This window comes from Panthera leo, chromosome B2 (assembly GCF_018350215.1).
Source record: "Panthera leo isolate Ple1 chromosome B2, P.leo_Ple1_pat1.1, whole genome shotgun sequence".
Taxonomy (NCBI): domain Eukaryota; kingdom Metazoa; phylum Chordata; class Mammalia; order Carnivora; family Felidae; genus Panthera; species Panthera leo.
In genome coordinates this window covers 122,297,017-122,313,263 of record NC_056683.1, presented here as the reverse complement: position 1 = coordinate 122,313,263, position 16,247 = coordinate 122,297,017, and the positions used below count along the sequence as shown (strand labels likewise).

The following is a 16,247-nucleotide window of genomic DNA, read 5'->3' as shown; positions in this document are numbered from 1 at the left end:
AACTACAGTAACTTGAGTTTATCACCAAAGCAAACTTAGGCTTGTGGCATAGGCTAATGGGGCTCTGCTGGGTATTTGGCAAAATTGAGTATACACATCTTTCTAGCCTTTGTCTAAACCAGCCCTCAGCCTCTCACCTTTCGTTTATTCACTGAAAAAGTATGCCTGGCAATGGGTGTAAAGGTGAATAAAACATTCTTGGTGTTGGGGATCCAGAACATAGTATGATGATTATCTATAAAGTGTTAGTAGTTCTGGAAAAATACATTTGGATGGCAAAACCAAATACCTATGGACAGCTTTTGGAATTAAACTAGGTGATGAACCTCCAAATATCAAATGGGGAAAACCATCAACCTGCCTGGTATTGGTTTCTATGTGAGAAGGAAGAGTTGGGGTAGGGTCTGGCAGACTTGAGAAAAGGAGAATCTCAAATTACTCAACTGAAACTTGGATTTTGTCCTCTCCATAGTGAGTGCAAGGTACCCAAAGGAAGGATTGGAGAGACTGGGACAATTTTCCCCAGTGAACTCTCAAAACACCAGCCAAGACAAGACTCCCTTTTAAGGACAGGACTGGACCCCACACTGAGAAGAAAGTAGCAAAAGTATAATCATTGAGTGTAGAGACCATAGGAGAGGGCTTAGATCAAACTGGGGGAGGGGAACACAATCAGGAAAATCTTAGAAAGCAAGCCACCGTATTTCTGAACATTACTCAAAAACAACAGAAAAGGTAACTAAAGTCAAAAAAGCTTTCCTGAATCTTGCATCATTCTAAAAGGCCAAGAAAATAATTTCATGTAAACATGAGCAATTGAAAAATACTGTCAAATCTCAAAAGGTTATCAAGATGTGGTATGTATGAGTGCTTTCATAAACAAAATGGAGGAAAGATCTCTGAAGAATGTTAGGGGTAAGTTGTCAGCAAAACATTCATGGAGGGTATAGTGTGCATGGTGAAGGTAGTTTTAGTGCTGGTTCCTATTCTAATATTCTCCGAGGAAGTGTTGGTCTGGCTGTAATATGTGCTGATTGATATCAGACTGGAAAGGGAGGTGGCTACAAGATCATGATTTATATACTTATGAGGGCAAAGGGAAAGGACAAGGTACTTGAAGAAATTGTGACTCACTGATTCCAAGTAAGGTGGCTGACCCATTTGCCTTCACTTATACCTTGTCCAACAGCCTCTTCTGCCTTTTCATCCTTAACCTAGTGTGGACTACTGGGATATTCTGCCAGTTACTTAGTTATAGATCATTTCTGATGTCTGTTTTCTTTTGTCCCATATCCAGTTATCTTACTCAAGTATTGATTGTTCATTATATATAATAGACACTTTCTAAGAATTTTTAAATTTTATTTTTTTAAAGTAAGCTCTACACCCAATGCGTCTGAACTCCTGACCCCTCATGAGATCAAGAGTTGCATGCTCCACCAACTGAGCCAGACAGGCGTCCCATATACTAGGCACTTTTCTAAAGCACACTAGAGAAGCAGCATGGTTCAAGCCAAAAGTACCTGTTCTAGAGATTACATTCTAGTTTGGCGATAGCGGTAGCATGAATATACGTGGTGATAAGTGCTATAAAGAAAAGAGTGGAAAGAGATGGGGTTTAAAAATGCTCAGGGATAGCCTCTCTGACGTCCCTACTAGAATGTAATCTGCAGGAGGGTGAGGACCTTACTGGTCTTGCCCGTTACTGCATTTCCCATGCTTAGAATAGTGCCTGGCACGTAACACTCCGTATTGAATGAGTAAATGTGGACCATAGAGAAATTAGTTCAAAATACCCCATTTTTAAAAATTTTATTTTAATGTAGGTCAGCAGCAGGCACAGTTGATCTTAAATTGTCATGTCATTCCAGTGCATCCTTGGCTGAAGTAGGAATAAAAGATGTTGCTCTGTCTTACGAAGCCAGTAAAACCCAGACCAGAATTAAAAATGGGTATCACTTGATAGGATTTAGTCCTTACTTAACAATACTCGGCCAGGTTAACATCCGGTCCATATTTGATAGCCTGGATAACCAGGAGCGTTTGGTGAGTGAACATAGTAAGTACTGCAAAGGTGCACATCCTTCGAAGACTGCTTAGCTTCTGCTAATCCCATAAGCAGATAATGTTTGAATGAAATGATCTGACAATAAATAGCGACTTCAAGGGAAAAGGAGAACGCGGCCCCGCTTAGCGTCTGGGTGTATAGGGGACGACACTGCGAAAAGGGACGAATTCCGGATCGCGGGCCTGGCTCAAGACCCTTAATAGCTTCATGACACCGTGTGGTAGACACCAGTAGTTTAGCATGGAGGAACCTAAGGACGCGTCAGGAGCTTGAGTCACCATTTTCGCACCGCCCTCCCGTTCCACCTGCTGTCTCTAGGCTTCTATTGGTTGCCTCGCGGAAGGCCCGCCCCCTAGAGGAAGAAGGAACTATCCCAGTAGCCGGCCCAAATAACCGTAACTGGCCTGACGTCATAACGCAGCCAATCAGAAGCACATTTGTTTAGGCTTGTCCAATGAGCTCGGAAACTGGCTTGGCCCGCGGAGTTTGATTTTCGTTCAAGGACGCGGAAGTTGTGCCAGGCCTCGGGGCGAGCAGCAAGGTGGGTGGGAGACCGGAGGTAAGGGCCAAGCATCCTGCGGAGTTACCCAGGTTGAGGGAAGGGGTTTCGGTGTCCAGCCCCGGGTCGGTGGGGGGCGTCGTTACCGTCTGTGGCTTGCAAACCGAGGCGCGCGGGCGGACACGAGTCGACGTCCGAGCGCTCCAGTACCAGGACGGGCACACGTAGGGCGTCGCTGACTGCGGATTCGAGGCAGCGTTTCTTAACGACCGCAGCTTGGTGTTCCGGTGGTTGCTCGCAGGCTTGGCTTCGGAGGAAGGTGAGCAAGGCGATCATTCTGGGTTAGGAGAGCCCCTGAGGAAGCTTGCGGCCAAGGCGACTGACACCACCGGGGCTAGTCTCGGCCTGTTACTTAGTTGGGTGACTGAGTCACGTCGCGTATCTGGGGTCCAAATTCCTTGCCTTTAAAATGAGCGAGGGGGATGGATGGTACCCTATTCGTTTGTGAGGAAGAGCCCCTGTTCATTTGTTAAAGCGTTGGGTCGGCCCCCTGCCTGCCTTCAGGAGCTGAACTCATCCCTCTCCTCAACCCAGAGCTTCCAGGAGAGCGGGGACTTCGCTGTCGCAGCTAACCTACAGGCTTCCCTGCTAAGTGTCCAATTTACTGTTGGTTGATATTTATTAAGGCTGAAACATCTTATGAACTTTTAGTGCAATTTAACTGATAAATTGAAGTTTCCTTTATCAGCCCTTCCCCACGTCTTCATTCCTCTCTCTCTTTGACTTCCTTCAAAATACTGCTGGCCAAAAGAGATTAGTTGATGGTGTAATGTGAAACGAAAGGATTCCTCCAGGTTACTTAATACAGTTTGGTGGCAATCGTGTTTTTTGTTTTTTGTTTTGTTTTGTTTTGTTTTTTTGGTCAAGAGTAATATTTTCTAAATTGTTTTTCCGGAAGGTATCAAGAAACTGATAATGTTTCCTTGAATTCGCTTATGTATTTGTTTCATCAATGTCACTCATACTGAATATCTTAAGAGAGATGCTGGAATATTTCGGTGTTCCCATAGACCAGGTAAATGTCTTTTAATGGATTTGAATGAACTTGTTGTATTTGTTGCTGGGTCTTACTTTGAAAATGATCTATATATATGTAAACATTTAATTTAAGGCAAGATTGTTACTTTTCAGGTGTAACAAAGCTGAGTTTGCAATAGTGTACCTTAGGTAGTTTGCGTTAAAAAAAAAGGGATAAAATTAAGGGCGCCTGGCTGGCTCAGTCGGAAGAGCATGTGACTCTTGATCTCCAGGTTGTAAGTTGTGGATTCAAGCCCCAAGTTGGGTGTAGAGTTTACTTAAAAAAAAGGGTGGGGGAGGGGGTGGGAGGAGGGGGAGGATAAGATTATTAGCAACCTATTTACTAGGTAGGTCAAATGCCAGCAAAAGGTGCACATGCAGCAAAATATAGATATGACCTTCACAGGTAAAATATATTTTAATTATCCAGTGGTTTTATTTAAAGTAATTTAAGTTTGATATTTGGGTATATAATGGCAAGTTATAGCTCAACAAATTCAGAATAAATCTGGAGAGAGGATGACTTAGGCCTAAGAAGTACAAGCACATCCAATTTTCTCTACTTATGGAGCATTACCATATCCAACACAATATGCTTGGTTCTTTGGGTGATATAGAACAATACGCGATCTTGTATTCATACTGCTTAAAATACAACATGACAAATAAAAACATACAGATAACTATAATACAAGATTGAATATAAGAAAGAATAGTTGGGGAGTTTATAGAATGGGCAAATCATTGCTATTTGTTGGGGTGAATTAGAAGAGAATAGCCAAGGACACTTTCAAGATTTTAAACAAAAGTAAGTTGAAGAGTGGTTATAAATTATAAATAGGCAATTATTATATTATAAATAGGCAATTCAGTATGAGGAACTAGTTTGAATCAGGAGGTGAAGTGAGCCAGATGTGCTGTTGGATTACATAAATACAAATATCCTACAGATAGAGAAATAGTTCTAGAATGTAGGAAAAAGAGATTTCAGATTTGTGGTTATCTGCATTCTTTTGATATTTGAATTCGGGGACTTTGGTGACATAATGGAAGATGTTGGGTGTTACTGATGCATTTTGAATTTCAAGAATACATTGAAGATAATGAGGACTGAATAGTAGTTAAAGATTTGCTTATTATTGGATTATTGATACCTTTAAGGATTTGTGTAGGTGGAGTGGTGGCTGTAGTGTAGTTTGAAGAATAACTAAGGAAGGGTAGTGGCATCAGCAACTTTCTTTTGAAAAGTTTGTGAAAAGAGATCAAGAGCCATCAACTTGAAGGAGTAGGATCGACATTTTTTTTTTTTTTCCAGTGTTAGAGATAACTTCCTGTTTGCAAGCATTGGAGAAGAACCTCATAGATAGGAAAAAAAAGTTAAAAATTCAAATGAAAGAGCGAGTGATGGAGCAATGTCCTGGAGAAGGTAGCTGGGCAAGGAATATAAATAATAAGTCTTGGAAAGAAGACAGACAGTTGAGTAGGGTAAAAGTGAGAGATGGTGGAGAGGTTTGGAATGGAGAGAAATAAAAATCGAGGTATGTTAAGTTGGAGTCCTTGGTTTTCTCAGTAAGAGCAGAGTCAAGGCTTCTGCCAGGTAATAAAAATGGTGGCTTTGGGGATTTCAGAGATTGGTGATTGCTTTGGGCAAGACAGTAGAGAACAACACATGCTCTGAAGAGGTCGCAGAATATACCTGTGCAGAATACCCAGCTGAAGTCAGCATGGATTTGTAGTCTTTCTAAATATTGTTGTTTTTGTAATTTATTTTCTCCAGCTAAGAGTAGTTGGGGTAATTTATCCATTAGTAATATGAGAACACATAATATCGAGAGGATGAGCACTTTTTGAGTGGTAATGAACCTATCACTGAAACAACTTGAAAATCTCTGCTTGGTAGGAAAGTCACATCAGTAAAGTCCGGGTCGCCTGGGGGGCTCAGTCTGTTAAGCATCCAACTTCAGCTCAGGTCATGATCTCACCGTTTGTGAGTTCAAGTCCTGCATTGGGCTCTCTGCTGTCAGCACAGAGCCTGCTTCAGATCCTCTGTCTCCCAGTCTCTCTCTGCCCTTCCCCTGCTCATACTCTCCCTCTCTCTCTTTCAAAAGTAAAATAAACACTTGGGGCTCCTGGAAGGCTCAGTTGATTGAGCATCCAACTTTGGCTCGGGTCATAATCAACATCTTGCGGGTTCGAGCCCCGCATCTGGTTCTGTGCTGACAGCTCAGAGCCTGGAGCCTGCTTCAGATTCTGTGTCTCCCTCTCTCTCTCTGCCCTTCCCTTGCTCTGTCTGTCTGTCTCTCTCTCAAAAATAAATGAACATAAATTAATTTTACCTCTTTCTACTTTTTCAGATGTAGCTACTAGAAAATTTGTCTTACGTATCTGGTTTGTGTTTTTTTTCTTTTGGAGAATACGTACTTCTGAAGTGATTGTAGGTGTAGGTGATTGTGATTTATGGTTAAGGACTACTACCCTATAGGATTGAAAAGGAACATAAACACATCTCTGTCCCTGGAGTTGACAGTCTTAATGGAGCAGAGGGAACACTGCAAATGAAACAAAGTTACGTGTAGTTAGGTATCCTGTTGTGTGGTGCTCCTTGGAACTGGTTTAGGAATTTAGAGCCTAGGAAGCTCCCGAAAGCAGAGTCAAATTTGTAGAGGAGTGTGAATCTGACATTAGAAGACAGGTAAAAACAGCTGGTGCCAGGGCTGGAGGTAGAGTGGTGCCCTTTGGGCACATGCGTAAGTGCTTGGCAATTAGGATAACATTGGCTTGTCTTGGAGACCATGAGGAAAATTGCTATACGCAAAAGAGCTCGTGTTATTAACGTAGTGAGTGGGTAATTCAGTCGGATAGATAGAACTGGGCCAAGTGGCAGAGGACTTTTCAGAGTGACTGGAGAATAATACAGAATACATGGAGGATGTTGTGGAGACTGAGATCGCAGAATTGATGGAAGCTTATGAAGCCAGTAGATGTAATCTGTTTAAAAAGATTTTTCAAATTTTTTATTAAACATTAAACAGAGAGAGAGCACGAGTGGGGGAGGGCAGAGAGAGAGGGAGACACAGAATCTGAAGCAGGCTCCAGGCTCCGAGCTGTCAGCACAGAGCCCGACACGGGGCTCGAACTCACAAACCGCGACATCATGACCCCAAGCTGAAGTTGGACACTTCACTGACTGAGCCACCCAGGCACCCTATGATGTAATCAGTTTAATGTTTTAATGTTTCCTCTACTTTCAAATAGTAAGGTTCTGAGCTCAGGTGTTTGGATGTGATCGGATACATTCAGAATCTTACTATTTGAAAGTAGAGGAATGGCATTTTCTGTGCCAGTGGCTTCCGGATCTTCCTCTCTAGCCCCAGTTTTTCTCAACTAGTCAAATGGCTTTAATTTTTACCTATCATGTATTCTGTCTGCTGATGATTCCCAAATCCATCTAAATCCCAGATTTGTTTCCTGAGTTCTAGAACTGTATGTCCATTTCCAAGAAGATGCTGTTAGGATGCTACCTACGTCTGTGGCTTGTAATAAACTCTCCTTGTTACGGGATCTTAGGAAAAATGAAAAGTCCAAGTTTTAATGCTTTTTGAAGAAAGTGCTTTCTTTGTCTTGAAATCTCTGCCAAAAGCAGAAATATTATGTCATATTTTTGAGGAGGCTTCTGTGGGAATTGTTTACACCAATCTGGAAAGCCCAAGCCAAAAGACAAGATGTTACTTGAATTATAGTAGCGTATTTCATTTCTATCATCTTTTTAAGAACTGACTTCTGGCAGATATAGTTCACTGTAAGTAAAGAATTCTTAAATTGTCTAGTGCCGGATTAGTTTATTCCCCCTCTTTATTTCACCTTTGAAAGGAATTACATAAGTGCACTCTGTATTACCTCATTGTTTGAGAAACTGAAATTGTCAATTTTTGACTGGGCCAAAAGATATGTTTAGCTGGGAGGAGAGGAGGCAATTTTTCTGGATAAAGTTCCGTAAAGTATTTTGTCACTATCAGAAATAGGACAAAAATGAATTTGTGGTCCTTTTTTTTTTTTTTTTTTAAATGTTTATTTATTTTTGAGAGAGAGAAACAGAACATGAGCAGGAGAGGGGCAAAGGGAGAGGGGGACACAGAATCCGAAGCAGGCTCCAGGCCCTGAGCTGTCAACATGGAGCCCGACGTGGGTCTCGAAGGCACGAACTGGGAGATCATGACCTAAGCTGAAGTTGGATGTTTAACCAAATGAGCCACCCAGGTGCCCCTGTGGTGCTTTCTTAAAAGACCTTTCTTTCTGGAATATTACACATGTTAACTCCCATCCTTTTTTTTTTTTTTTTTTTTTTTTTTTCCTTTTTAGGACAAATATGAATAAAGTTTAATTTTTTTTTTTTTAAGTTTATTTATTTAGAGAACTAGCAGGGGCAGGGGAGGCAGAGAGACAGAGACAGAGAGAGCGAGAGAGAGAAGAGAGAGAGAGAATCTCAAGCAGGCTCTGAGCTTAGCACAGAGCTGGACAGGGGTTCCGTCTCAGGACTCTGAGATCATGACCTGAGCCAAAATCAAGAGCTGGATGCTTAACAGACTGAGCCACCCAGGTGCCCCAAAGTTTAATTCTTTGAAGAAAATACTTTGAGTATGCCCTTCTGTATTTTCTTTTCAAAATAAGTGTTAGTGCATCCTTTACATCTACTTTTCTTCATGGATATATAAACATGCTTTAACAGAATAGTTTTTTAAATTTTTTAACATTTATTTATTTTTGGGAGACAGAGAGTGACGGAGCATGAGCATGGGAGGGGCAGAGAGAGGGGAAGACACAGAATCTGTAGCAGGCTCCACGCTCTGAGCTGTCAGCACAGAGCCAGACGCGGGGCTCAAACTCGAAAACCACGAGATCATGACCTGAGCCGAAGTTGGACGCTTAACCGACTGAGCCACCCAGGCGCCCCTAACAGAGTAGTTTTTAAACAATGTTCTATGTGTAAATAGGTTTTGCAGATTAGAGAAAATAAAGACTATGGATCAACTCGGAGTATTGTTCGTCTTATTGGGAAAATTCTTCCTCTAGAACCTTGTCCCAGGCCTAATTTTGAGGTAAGTCAGTCAACATGCATTGTTTAAGCACTATGTATACAATAATCCCAGGTACTTCTAGAGATAGAGTAGAACAAAAGAAGAACTGTTTCCTGAAAGCCAAAAACGTCTTGCATGTTTTTGTGTTTATTTCTTTAAGTAATTACATTCAAAGATGGGCAGACACAAAGCAACACCTGAATAGCTTATTTTATTCTTCTAGTTTGTGTTTTATGATAGATGACATTAACCAGGGTAGAGAATATTGCTACATGTTTAGACTTTAGATAACATTTTCCTCAGTATTTTTTGCCCCGCTAACAGGTGCATGTTTTTCTGTTGCATATCCTTTTTCCTCTTAACTCAGGGATTTTTAATTTAGGCAATTACCATGGGCATGCATGTGTTCTACCCCCTGCCCCCCACCCCAGCAAAGCTCTGACTTTTTTTTTTCTTCCCCTTTTTTACTTTAGTTGATCCCTCTATTGAACTCTGTAGACCCTGGTAACTATGGATCTGTAGTTCCATCTTTTGCTGATACTTTGCGTGTGGCAAATGATGAAGAAGGCAGTTATCTCAGATTTCGGTAATTTTACATACTTCCTGTGGAAGGTGGGATATGGGCTGTAATCTTAATTCTTGCACGTGTTGAAGTTCGATCATACTAATTGAATCTTGTGTCTGTCTCTGTACTGCCCTGTGACCTACTAATATCTTCCTAATAAGGATGACATTTTTATTTCCCATTTCTCTTAATGTAGGCCTAGGAAGGAATGATATTAAAAGGGTGTCAAAATCATTATGTCCATTTTGAGGAGAAAGCTGTTTCCTATGCTAGATACCATATTTGGTTATTTTTTACATATTTAGCCAAAACTTAAATAGTGTTTACTGTGTACCAGGCAACGATGTTAAATAAATATATTTGAAATTTGAATGTGTTACTGTTCGGGAGTACTAACTTAGTGTTAGTATATTCAGATATAGGCTATAAACACAATAAGGGTCAATTATCCAAATATTCTGGCTAAATTTATTATGTATCAAAGTGGTTTATCTATTTAAAAAAAATTAGAATACCATAAACTTAACCCTGACATAATGCTTAGTACAAGGCCATTCAGTACCCATATATTCAGAGTATGTAGAATTTCTAAGTAAATCAACTTTATTTCTAAATAAATCAATTTGTACTGTGTTTAAACCAATTAGGTAGAACAGTTACAAGACAATTATTTTTGTTTTACAGTCTAAAAGCAAGACTTGTTCCTTCATTCACTGACCACTTATTGGTCACTTACTAAAGGCAACTGTTCTGTTCTAGATATTGAGAATACAAAGTTACATAAGCTGTTGTGCTTGTCCTCAGTGAGTCTGGAGACAATGATGAGATAAAGAGAGCTACTCTGATTTTTGTTTTTGTGTCTTCATTCCTCTTTGTCTGAAAGAATTTATTTCTTTGGGGAAATTCCACCTTCGCCCTCAGTTTTTCCTTCCTTCTACCCACAGAAATAGCATATGGAAAAATGAAGAAGAGAAGAAAATGGAATTTTTCCATCCTTTGCCACCAGTTTGGAACCCATTGCTGCCTGCTCCAAGACAGAATAAACGAACCAAAAACGATGGGCCTGTAAATGAAGCTGCAATTAAAAAAATAGCTGCCCTCGAAGATGAGCTGACTTTTCTTCGCACTCAGATCGCTGCAATTGTGCAAATGCAGGAACTGAAAAACCGTGCAAACGCTGGTGAGTGCCATGCTGCATTCTGTCTTAGTTAGATGGTGCTCACCTACCATTTCATTTCAGTCAGTACGGTCCCAAATGAGAGCATCAGATGCTAATGTGTCTTGTGAATGACATTAAATATGTCGAGGATATCGTGGGTGTAATATTGCTACGTCTGATGTTTATGTAGAATAAATGGAGACACATTTGCGGTGAGGGGCATGGCTTTGGTTCCAGCTGTACTGCTGTAGATTGTACTTTTGTATTGAAAAGCTGTTTTCTAAGTAAACTTTTCTAACTCTTCAGAAAAGCATCGATATTTATGAGGAAGAATATATTAATTTGAAAGAAGATGAATATAAGGTCTTCATGTATTTGTAGTTTGAAGTTATTGCTGCTGTTCTTTCACTAAATTCAGGTTGAATAATGTTTTCCAGATGATCCTTTTCTAAATTTTTAGAGATGTGACTAGTTTTTTTAAATTTTTTTTTTCAACGTTTTTTATTTATTTTTGGGACAGAGAGAGACAGAGCATGAACGGGGGAGGGGCAGAGAGAGAGGGAGACACAGAATCGGAAACAGGCTCCAGGCTCCGAGCCATCAGCCCAGAGCCCGACGCGGGGCTTGAACTCACGGACCGCGAGATCGTGACCTGGCTGAAGTCGGATGCTTAACCGACTGCTCCACCCAGGCGCCCCAAGATGTGACTGGTTTTAAACAACATACACCCACATGCATAATATATACATGTATCTGTACACATCCATATACACACATATAATTTATATATAACATGAAATGTTTATACAGTATTGTATATTTATGTATTTTATGCATAAATATTATACATATTGATATATAATAATAGCAATTAAAATGAAATATACACACACGTTATTTTTAAGCAGTCGTGTTAAAAAGTCTTTTGGGAGCAAATCTGTTGTGAAAAAGTTAAGTACTCAGTATCCGTCCTAGGCCTTGCCTAGAAATTATATGCTTGGGCATTTCTACAGTGTCATCATAGAGTGAATATACCAGTTTGAATGTTTCTAACTACGAATTGTTGATTGTGTTTTAGCTTTTTTAAATAGAGGATGAAATTCAGACTGTATGTTAATTACTGAAAAAGCACTTTTTGATTTCTTTTTAAAATGCATTCTTACCCTTCCTCCCTTTAAAGGCCTACCCAGAAAATCCTAATTGGATTAAAAATAAGCTTATTCTTTGGTTTGACTCTTATAAAAATTACTAAGCAGATGGGATTGCTTCTTTTTCCTGGCCACCATGTCATTATTTTAGTAGCATTACTGAAATTGTTCCTTTTTTGTTTCTAATTAGTGTTATGTGTTATGTTGGAGAGAATTTTGCATGATTTTTTCAACAGACTACTTTGTTTTTAGGCCTCTTTGACTTGAACAGCGAACCTAGCAGTTTGGGACAAAGGCCATCGCCAGGAACTGCTGAACTGAGTGTCAAACCAGATCCATTTTCAAGTTCAGTGTTCTTCCCTCCACCTGCTCCTCCTCCTCCAGTGCCCCCTCAGCTTTCTTCTCCGCAACGTCCATGTTCACTCACATGGCCAGGAACTAATAATACATGTAACTCAGATAACTCAGCAAGTGAAGTGAAAAGACAGCAGTTAGGTGATAGTAAGACTAATGACAGTCATCGTTCGAACGATGACAGTCATCGTTCGAAAAGCCAGGAAAATAAAGATGTTCCGAATATGTTGGACATTCTAAAGGATATGAATAAGGTTAAGCTCCGTGCTGTGGAACGGTATGTTATCATAACTTGAGAAATGAATCCAAATTCTATTAGTGATGTTGTAATGATTTATTATATTTATCAAAGTAAACATAGACAGGTCTTCTCTCTGATTCTTCTTCACTCCAAACACTTCTCCCAGAAAGAATCATTTTCAATTTTTTTTTACTGTTTCTTTTAGTGTCTTATCTCCATATTTTTGGAACAGTGTACTACTTCCTTTTGCTATTTCTTGATATTTTAACTATATTTCCGCTTGTTAAAACTCAGGAGTACATCCTTTCAGACATTCTACCGCCTAACATGTACGCATAAATACACTTCTTATTCTATCTTCCCAATATAGTTAAATCCATCGTCTTTACTTAAATCAGTATTCAGAATTTACATCCTTATAACAGTAAACATTCACAGGTAAGCCATTTCCTTATGCTATGATTACATTTTACTTGTTGAATAATTTTATTTTTTATTGCAGCTAATAATTGTCTCTCTGAGTTTCTTTCTTTTTCGTTTTAAAATAATTTCCCCTGTAGGAGCTCTCTGTTTGCTCTACTGTCTTGTTCCCCCAAGCCTGCTGCATTGTTGCCATGCCAAGGATTTCCTTGGCCATCATTATGGCATTCTCTACCCTGTCTCTTGTGTTGCCTCACCCATTTCTTGGGTGTCCTATCTTCCCATACCTTTCTGAGAAAGGGTCTATAAGGCTTTGCAGGTCTGAAAATTATTATTTTATTCTAACACTTCATTGCTAGTTTGGCTGGGTATACAAAAGGCAGAAAACCATTTTTCCACAGAATTTTGAAGACATCGTTCCATCAGTTTTTAGCTTCTGTTCCTGTGGAGAAGCTGATGTCATTCTCATTCCTGGCTATGTATCAAATCTATTTCCCTTATTCTTGAAACATTTAAGATCTTCTCTTTAGTCCTGATTTGAAATTTCATGACGATGTTCCCTGGAGAGTTCCTTTTTTAATTTCTTATGCTGGGCACTTGGGGACTCAGTCTTGAGTTTTACATTTTATTCAGTGTGTAGACTTTTCCTCAGTCCCTTCAGGGGAGCCCCTTCAGGAAGGCAGCTCACCCTCCACTATCTTCACTGTCTTCCAGTGTTTTGTTGCAATTCTTACCCACTCTCTCGTAATTTCTTTGTCTTTGTGGGTATGTATCTTTTTAATTTCTTTACTGTCATTTTAGTAGGATTTCACAGAGATCTGCCATGTTCATCTGGAAATCCCTTAATGAGGTTTTTAGTGAGAAAATATATTTTCTGTATAATAGTGTTAGGGCAGACACATCATTTCATTATTAATGAGGGTATGATTTGACCTTTGTGTGAGGAAGCTGATACAGAGAAAAATGTGGCTGAATGTGCACACTTGTTCCAGCTAGAGGGCTTATTGGCATCACCGGGCCCAGTCAGTGTAAGACGGTGACTGACTGTTACCATAACTGGAGACACAGCTAGGAGGCTGGTAGAGTCTCCCTTCCACCCCCAGTATCTCATTTTTCTACAACTAACCGTGCATTATACATTACTACAGAGTCAGATAAGATTTGCCACATCTTCACAGTTACAGTCACTGTTCGTGTTCTCTGCCTTCTCTCTTGTTACTGTGAATGAAATGCCATTGCTCATGCCCAGGCTCTCCCCTTGGTCACTAGGTCTCCTTTTCTCTTATCTTCTCAAGGATTTTACCTAAAATTATCCCTTCTGTCTTCTACATCATCAAATTTTTCTTCTCTACTTTATTCTCCCCATACCTGAGTATTTACCATCTTCAAAACATGTATATCCCCAGCTATTATTATTTCTCTGCTTCTCTTTCTGATATAAATTCTTCTCATCAGAACTTTGTTTGCATTTCTCACCGCCTTCTTCTACCCACTGTAATATGGTCTCTGTCCCCATCACTCCACTGAAAACTGTGCTTTGTCAAGGTCACCAGTAACGCTGGTACTAAATCTAATGGTCAATTCTTATTGTTCCTCTTACCTGACGTCTTGGCAGTATTTGGTACTGTCTGTGGTCCCTTCCTCCTTGGAACACTTTCTTCCTTTGGCTCAGACCTCAGTCCCCTTCTCTCTGTATCCACATTGTTTCCTTTGGTGATCTCACCTAGTCCTATGGCTTAATGAAAACCTGTTCTGCCCTAAGTCTTTTGCATCTCAGTAAAGGCAACAACACCATCATCTAGTTGTTCAGTCTAAACATCTAGGAACCAGACTTCCTGGTTTCTTGGTTTTCTTTTTTTTTTTTCTTCTTTTTTTAATGTTTATTTTTTTGTGGGGGAGAGAGGGAGAGAGAGGTGGGGGGCTGGAGGGCAGGCAGGTAGAGAGAGATGGAGCACAGAATCTGAAGCAGGTTCCAAGCTCTGAGCTGTCAGCACAGAGCCCTACATGGGGCTTGAACCCACGAACTGTGAGATCATGACCTGAGCCGAAGTCAGACGCTCAACTGACTGAGCCACCCGGGTGCCCCATCGGTTTCTTGGTTTTCTAATTCCTAATTCATTGTGCCTTCCAGATTCCTTATTCCTTGGCAAAAATTTTCAATCTCTTGAAGAATAATTAGATTGTAATTTATTATGCTTGTATTTCTGGCATGTTTGTCAACAAGGAGCTTAAATTAATTACACAAGGCTTTAATTCAATTTTTTTTTTTTTTTTAAATAGGTCACCTGGAGGTAGACCCATTCATAAGAGGAAAAGACAAGATTCACACTGGGATCCAGTGTCTTTAATATCCCATGCACTTAAGCAGAAATTTGCATTCCAAGAAGATGATTCCTTTGAGAAAGAAAATAGGTCTTGGGAGTCTTCTCCATTTTCTAGTCCAGAAACTTCAAGAGTGAGCTATAATAACGTAAAGTTAATTTTTTAATTTTTCAAAAGCGTATTGTCCGTGATGTATCTCTGCCTTCAAGTTCTCTTGAAGTTCTTGCGCAGAATGGACCATACAGTTATTTGCTGGTACCGCTAACGTTTCTGTTGTTTCTGTTAACTTTTACATGCTCCTTTTTTGCTTGTACCTTACTATGAATTTTTTTTAAATAAAACACTTGATTTGAAAAATACTTGTGCATAAGTTTATAAAGGCTTGTCCTGTCCTGGACGGGTGCTAACTTGATGTTGCTGTCTGCTGTATGAACGAAGTCTGAAACTTAAGTACTCCAGTATTTTTCTCAGGCGAATATAAAGACTGGATTATTTAGTTAAATAGAATGTTAACAGTGCTCTTTGAAAAGCAAATGGGATCATAATTACCTTCAATGACAATGCTTCTTGGTTGCTTAAAAGGACATTTTCTATATTTATATTTGACCCTTGAAATTGCTCCTTATTTGAAGTCTCTTTGATTTAGACATAGCTTTAATTTGGGGGTTGGTTTTCCCATATCACAGCTCAGTTGAGGTAGTAGGTACAGAAGAATAAGCCTTCGGAATGAGAGGGTTGGGAGGGAGGCTGGGGTCTAACGGCAGGTGCATAGCTCTGAGGAGTGGGGGGTGGGGGGTTCGGCAGTGGACACGGAACAACTGGAAAGCAGATAGCAACTCAAAGAGCATAACCGAGTGGGGGCAATTGTCCCACTTGTGTTCCAGCGCGGGCAGGGCTGTCTCTTGAGTTACTCGTGGGTGTGTTCATCATGTTGACTCTGGACATTCTTAACTGTAAGAGGGCCAGAAAGTATGGTTTACTTTAGAATTATTACAATCAAAAATGCCAATGTGCCTGAAAATAAACATTTGACATTTGTGTAGAAATGTATAACTTGCCATGTACTTTTCTGCATGCCTCGTTTGATCTTCATAGCAATGTCCTAAAAATAAAAAAGCATGAATAAGTCAGGCCAGTATCACCTGACCCTCAGAGTGCTGAAATAATCTGCCTGTAACCCCACATTGGATTGGCAGAGCAGTGACTAGAGCTGGGTTTATTAAAATTTTGGAGATCTGAAAACCTTCAGTTATGTAAGCTGTTCGCTGTGTGGAACATATTTCCCAGTGATGGTGGATAAGCGAGGAGGTTCTGGGTTG

At 40.1% G+C, this 16,247-nt stretch overlaps 1 protein-coding gene across 1 annotated transcript; it reads left to right on the top strand.

Moving 5' to 3' along the window:
- The first annotated feature begins 2,800 nt into the window (after positions 1 to 2,800).
- On the top strand, positions 2,801 to 15,287 carry MTFR2 (mitochondrial fission regulator 2). The gene is made up of 7 exons (XM_042939912.1): positions 2,801 to 2,886; positions 3,526 to 3,642; positions 8,636 to 8,740; positions 9,193 to 9,305; positions 10,229 to 10,464; positions 11,844 to 12,222; positions 14,887 to 15,287. The coding sequence occupies exons 2-7, from the start codon at positions 3,580 to 3,582 to the stop codon at positions 15,092 to 15,094; spliced, it is 1,104 nt and encodes a 367-aa protein (XP_042795846.1). The 5' UTR covers positions 2,801 to 2,886; positions 3,526 to 3,579; the 3' UTR covers positions 15,095 to 15,287.
- The last annotated feature ends 960 nt before the right edge of the window (positions 15,288 to 16,247 follow it).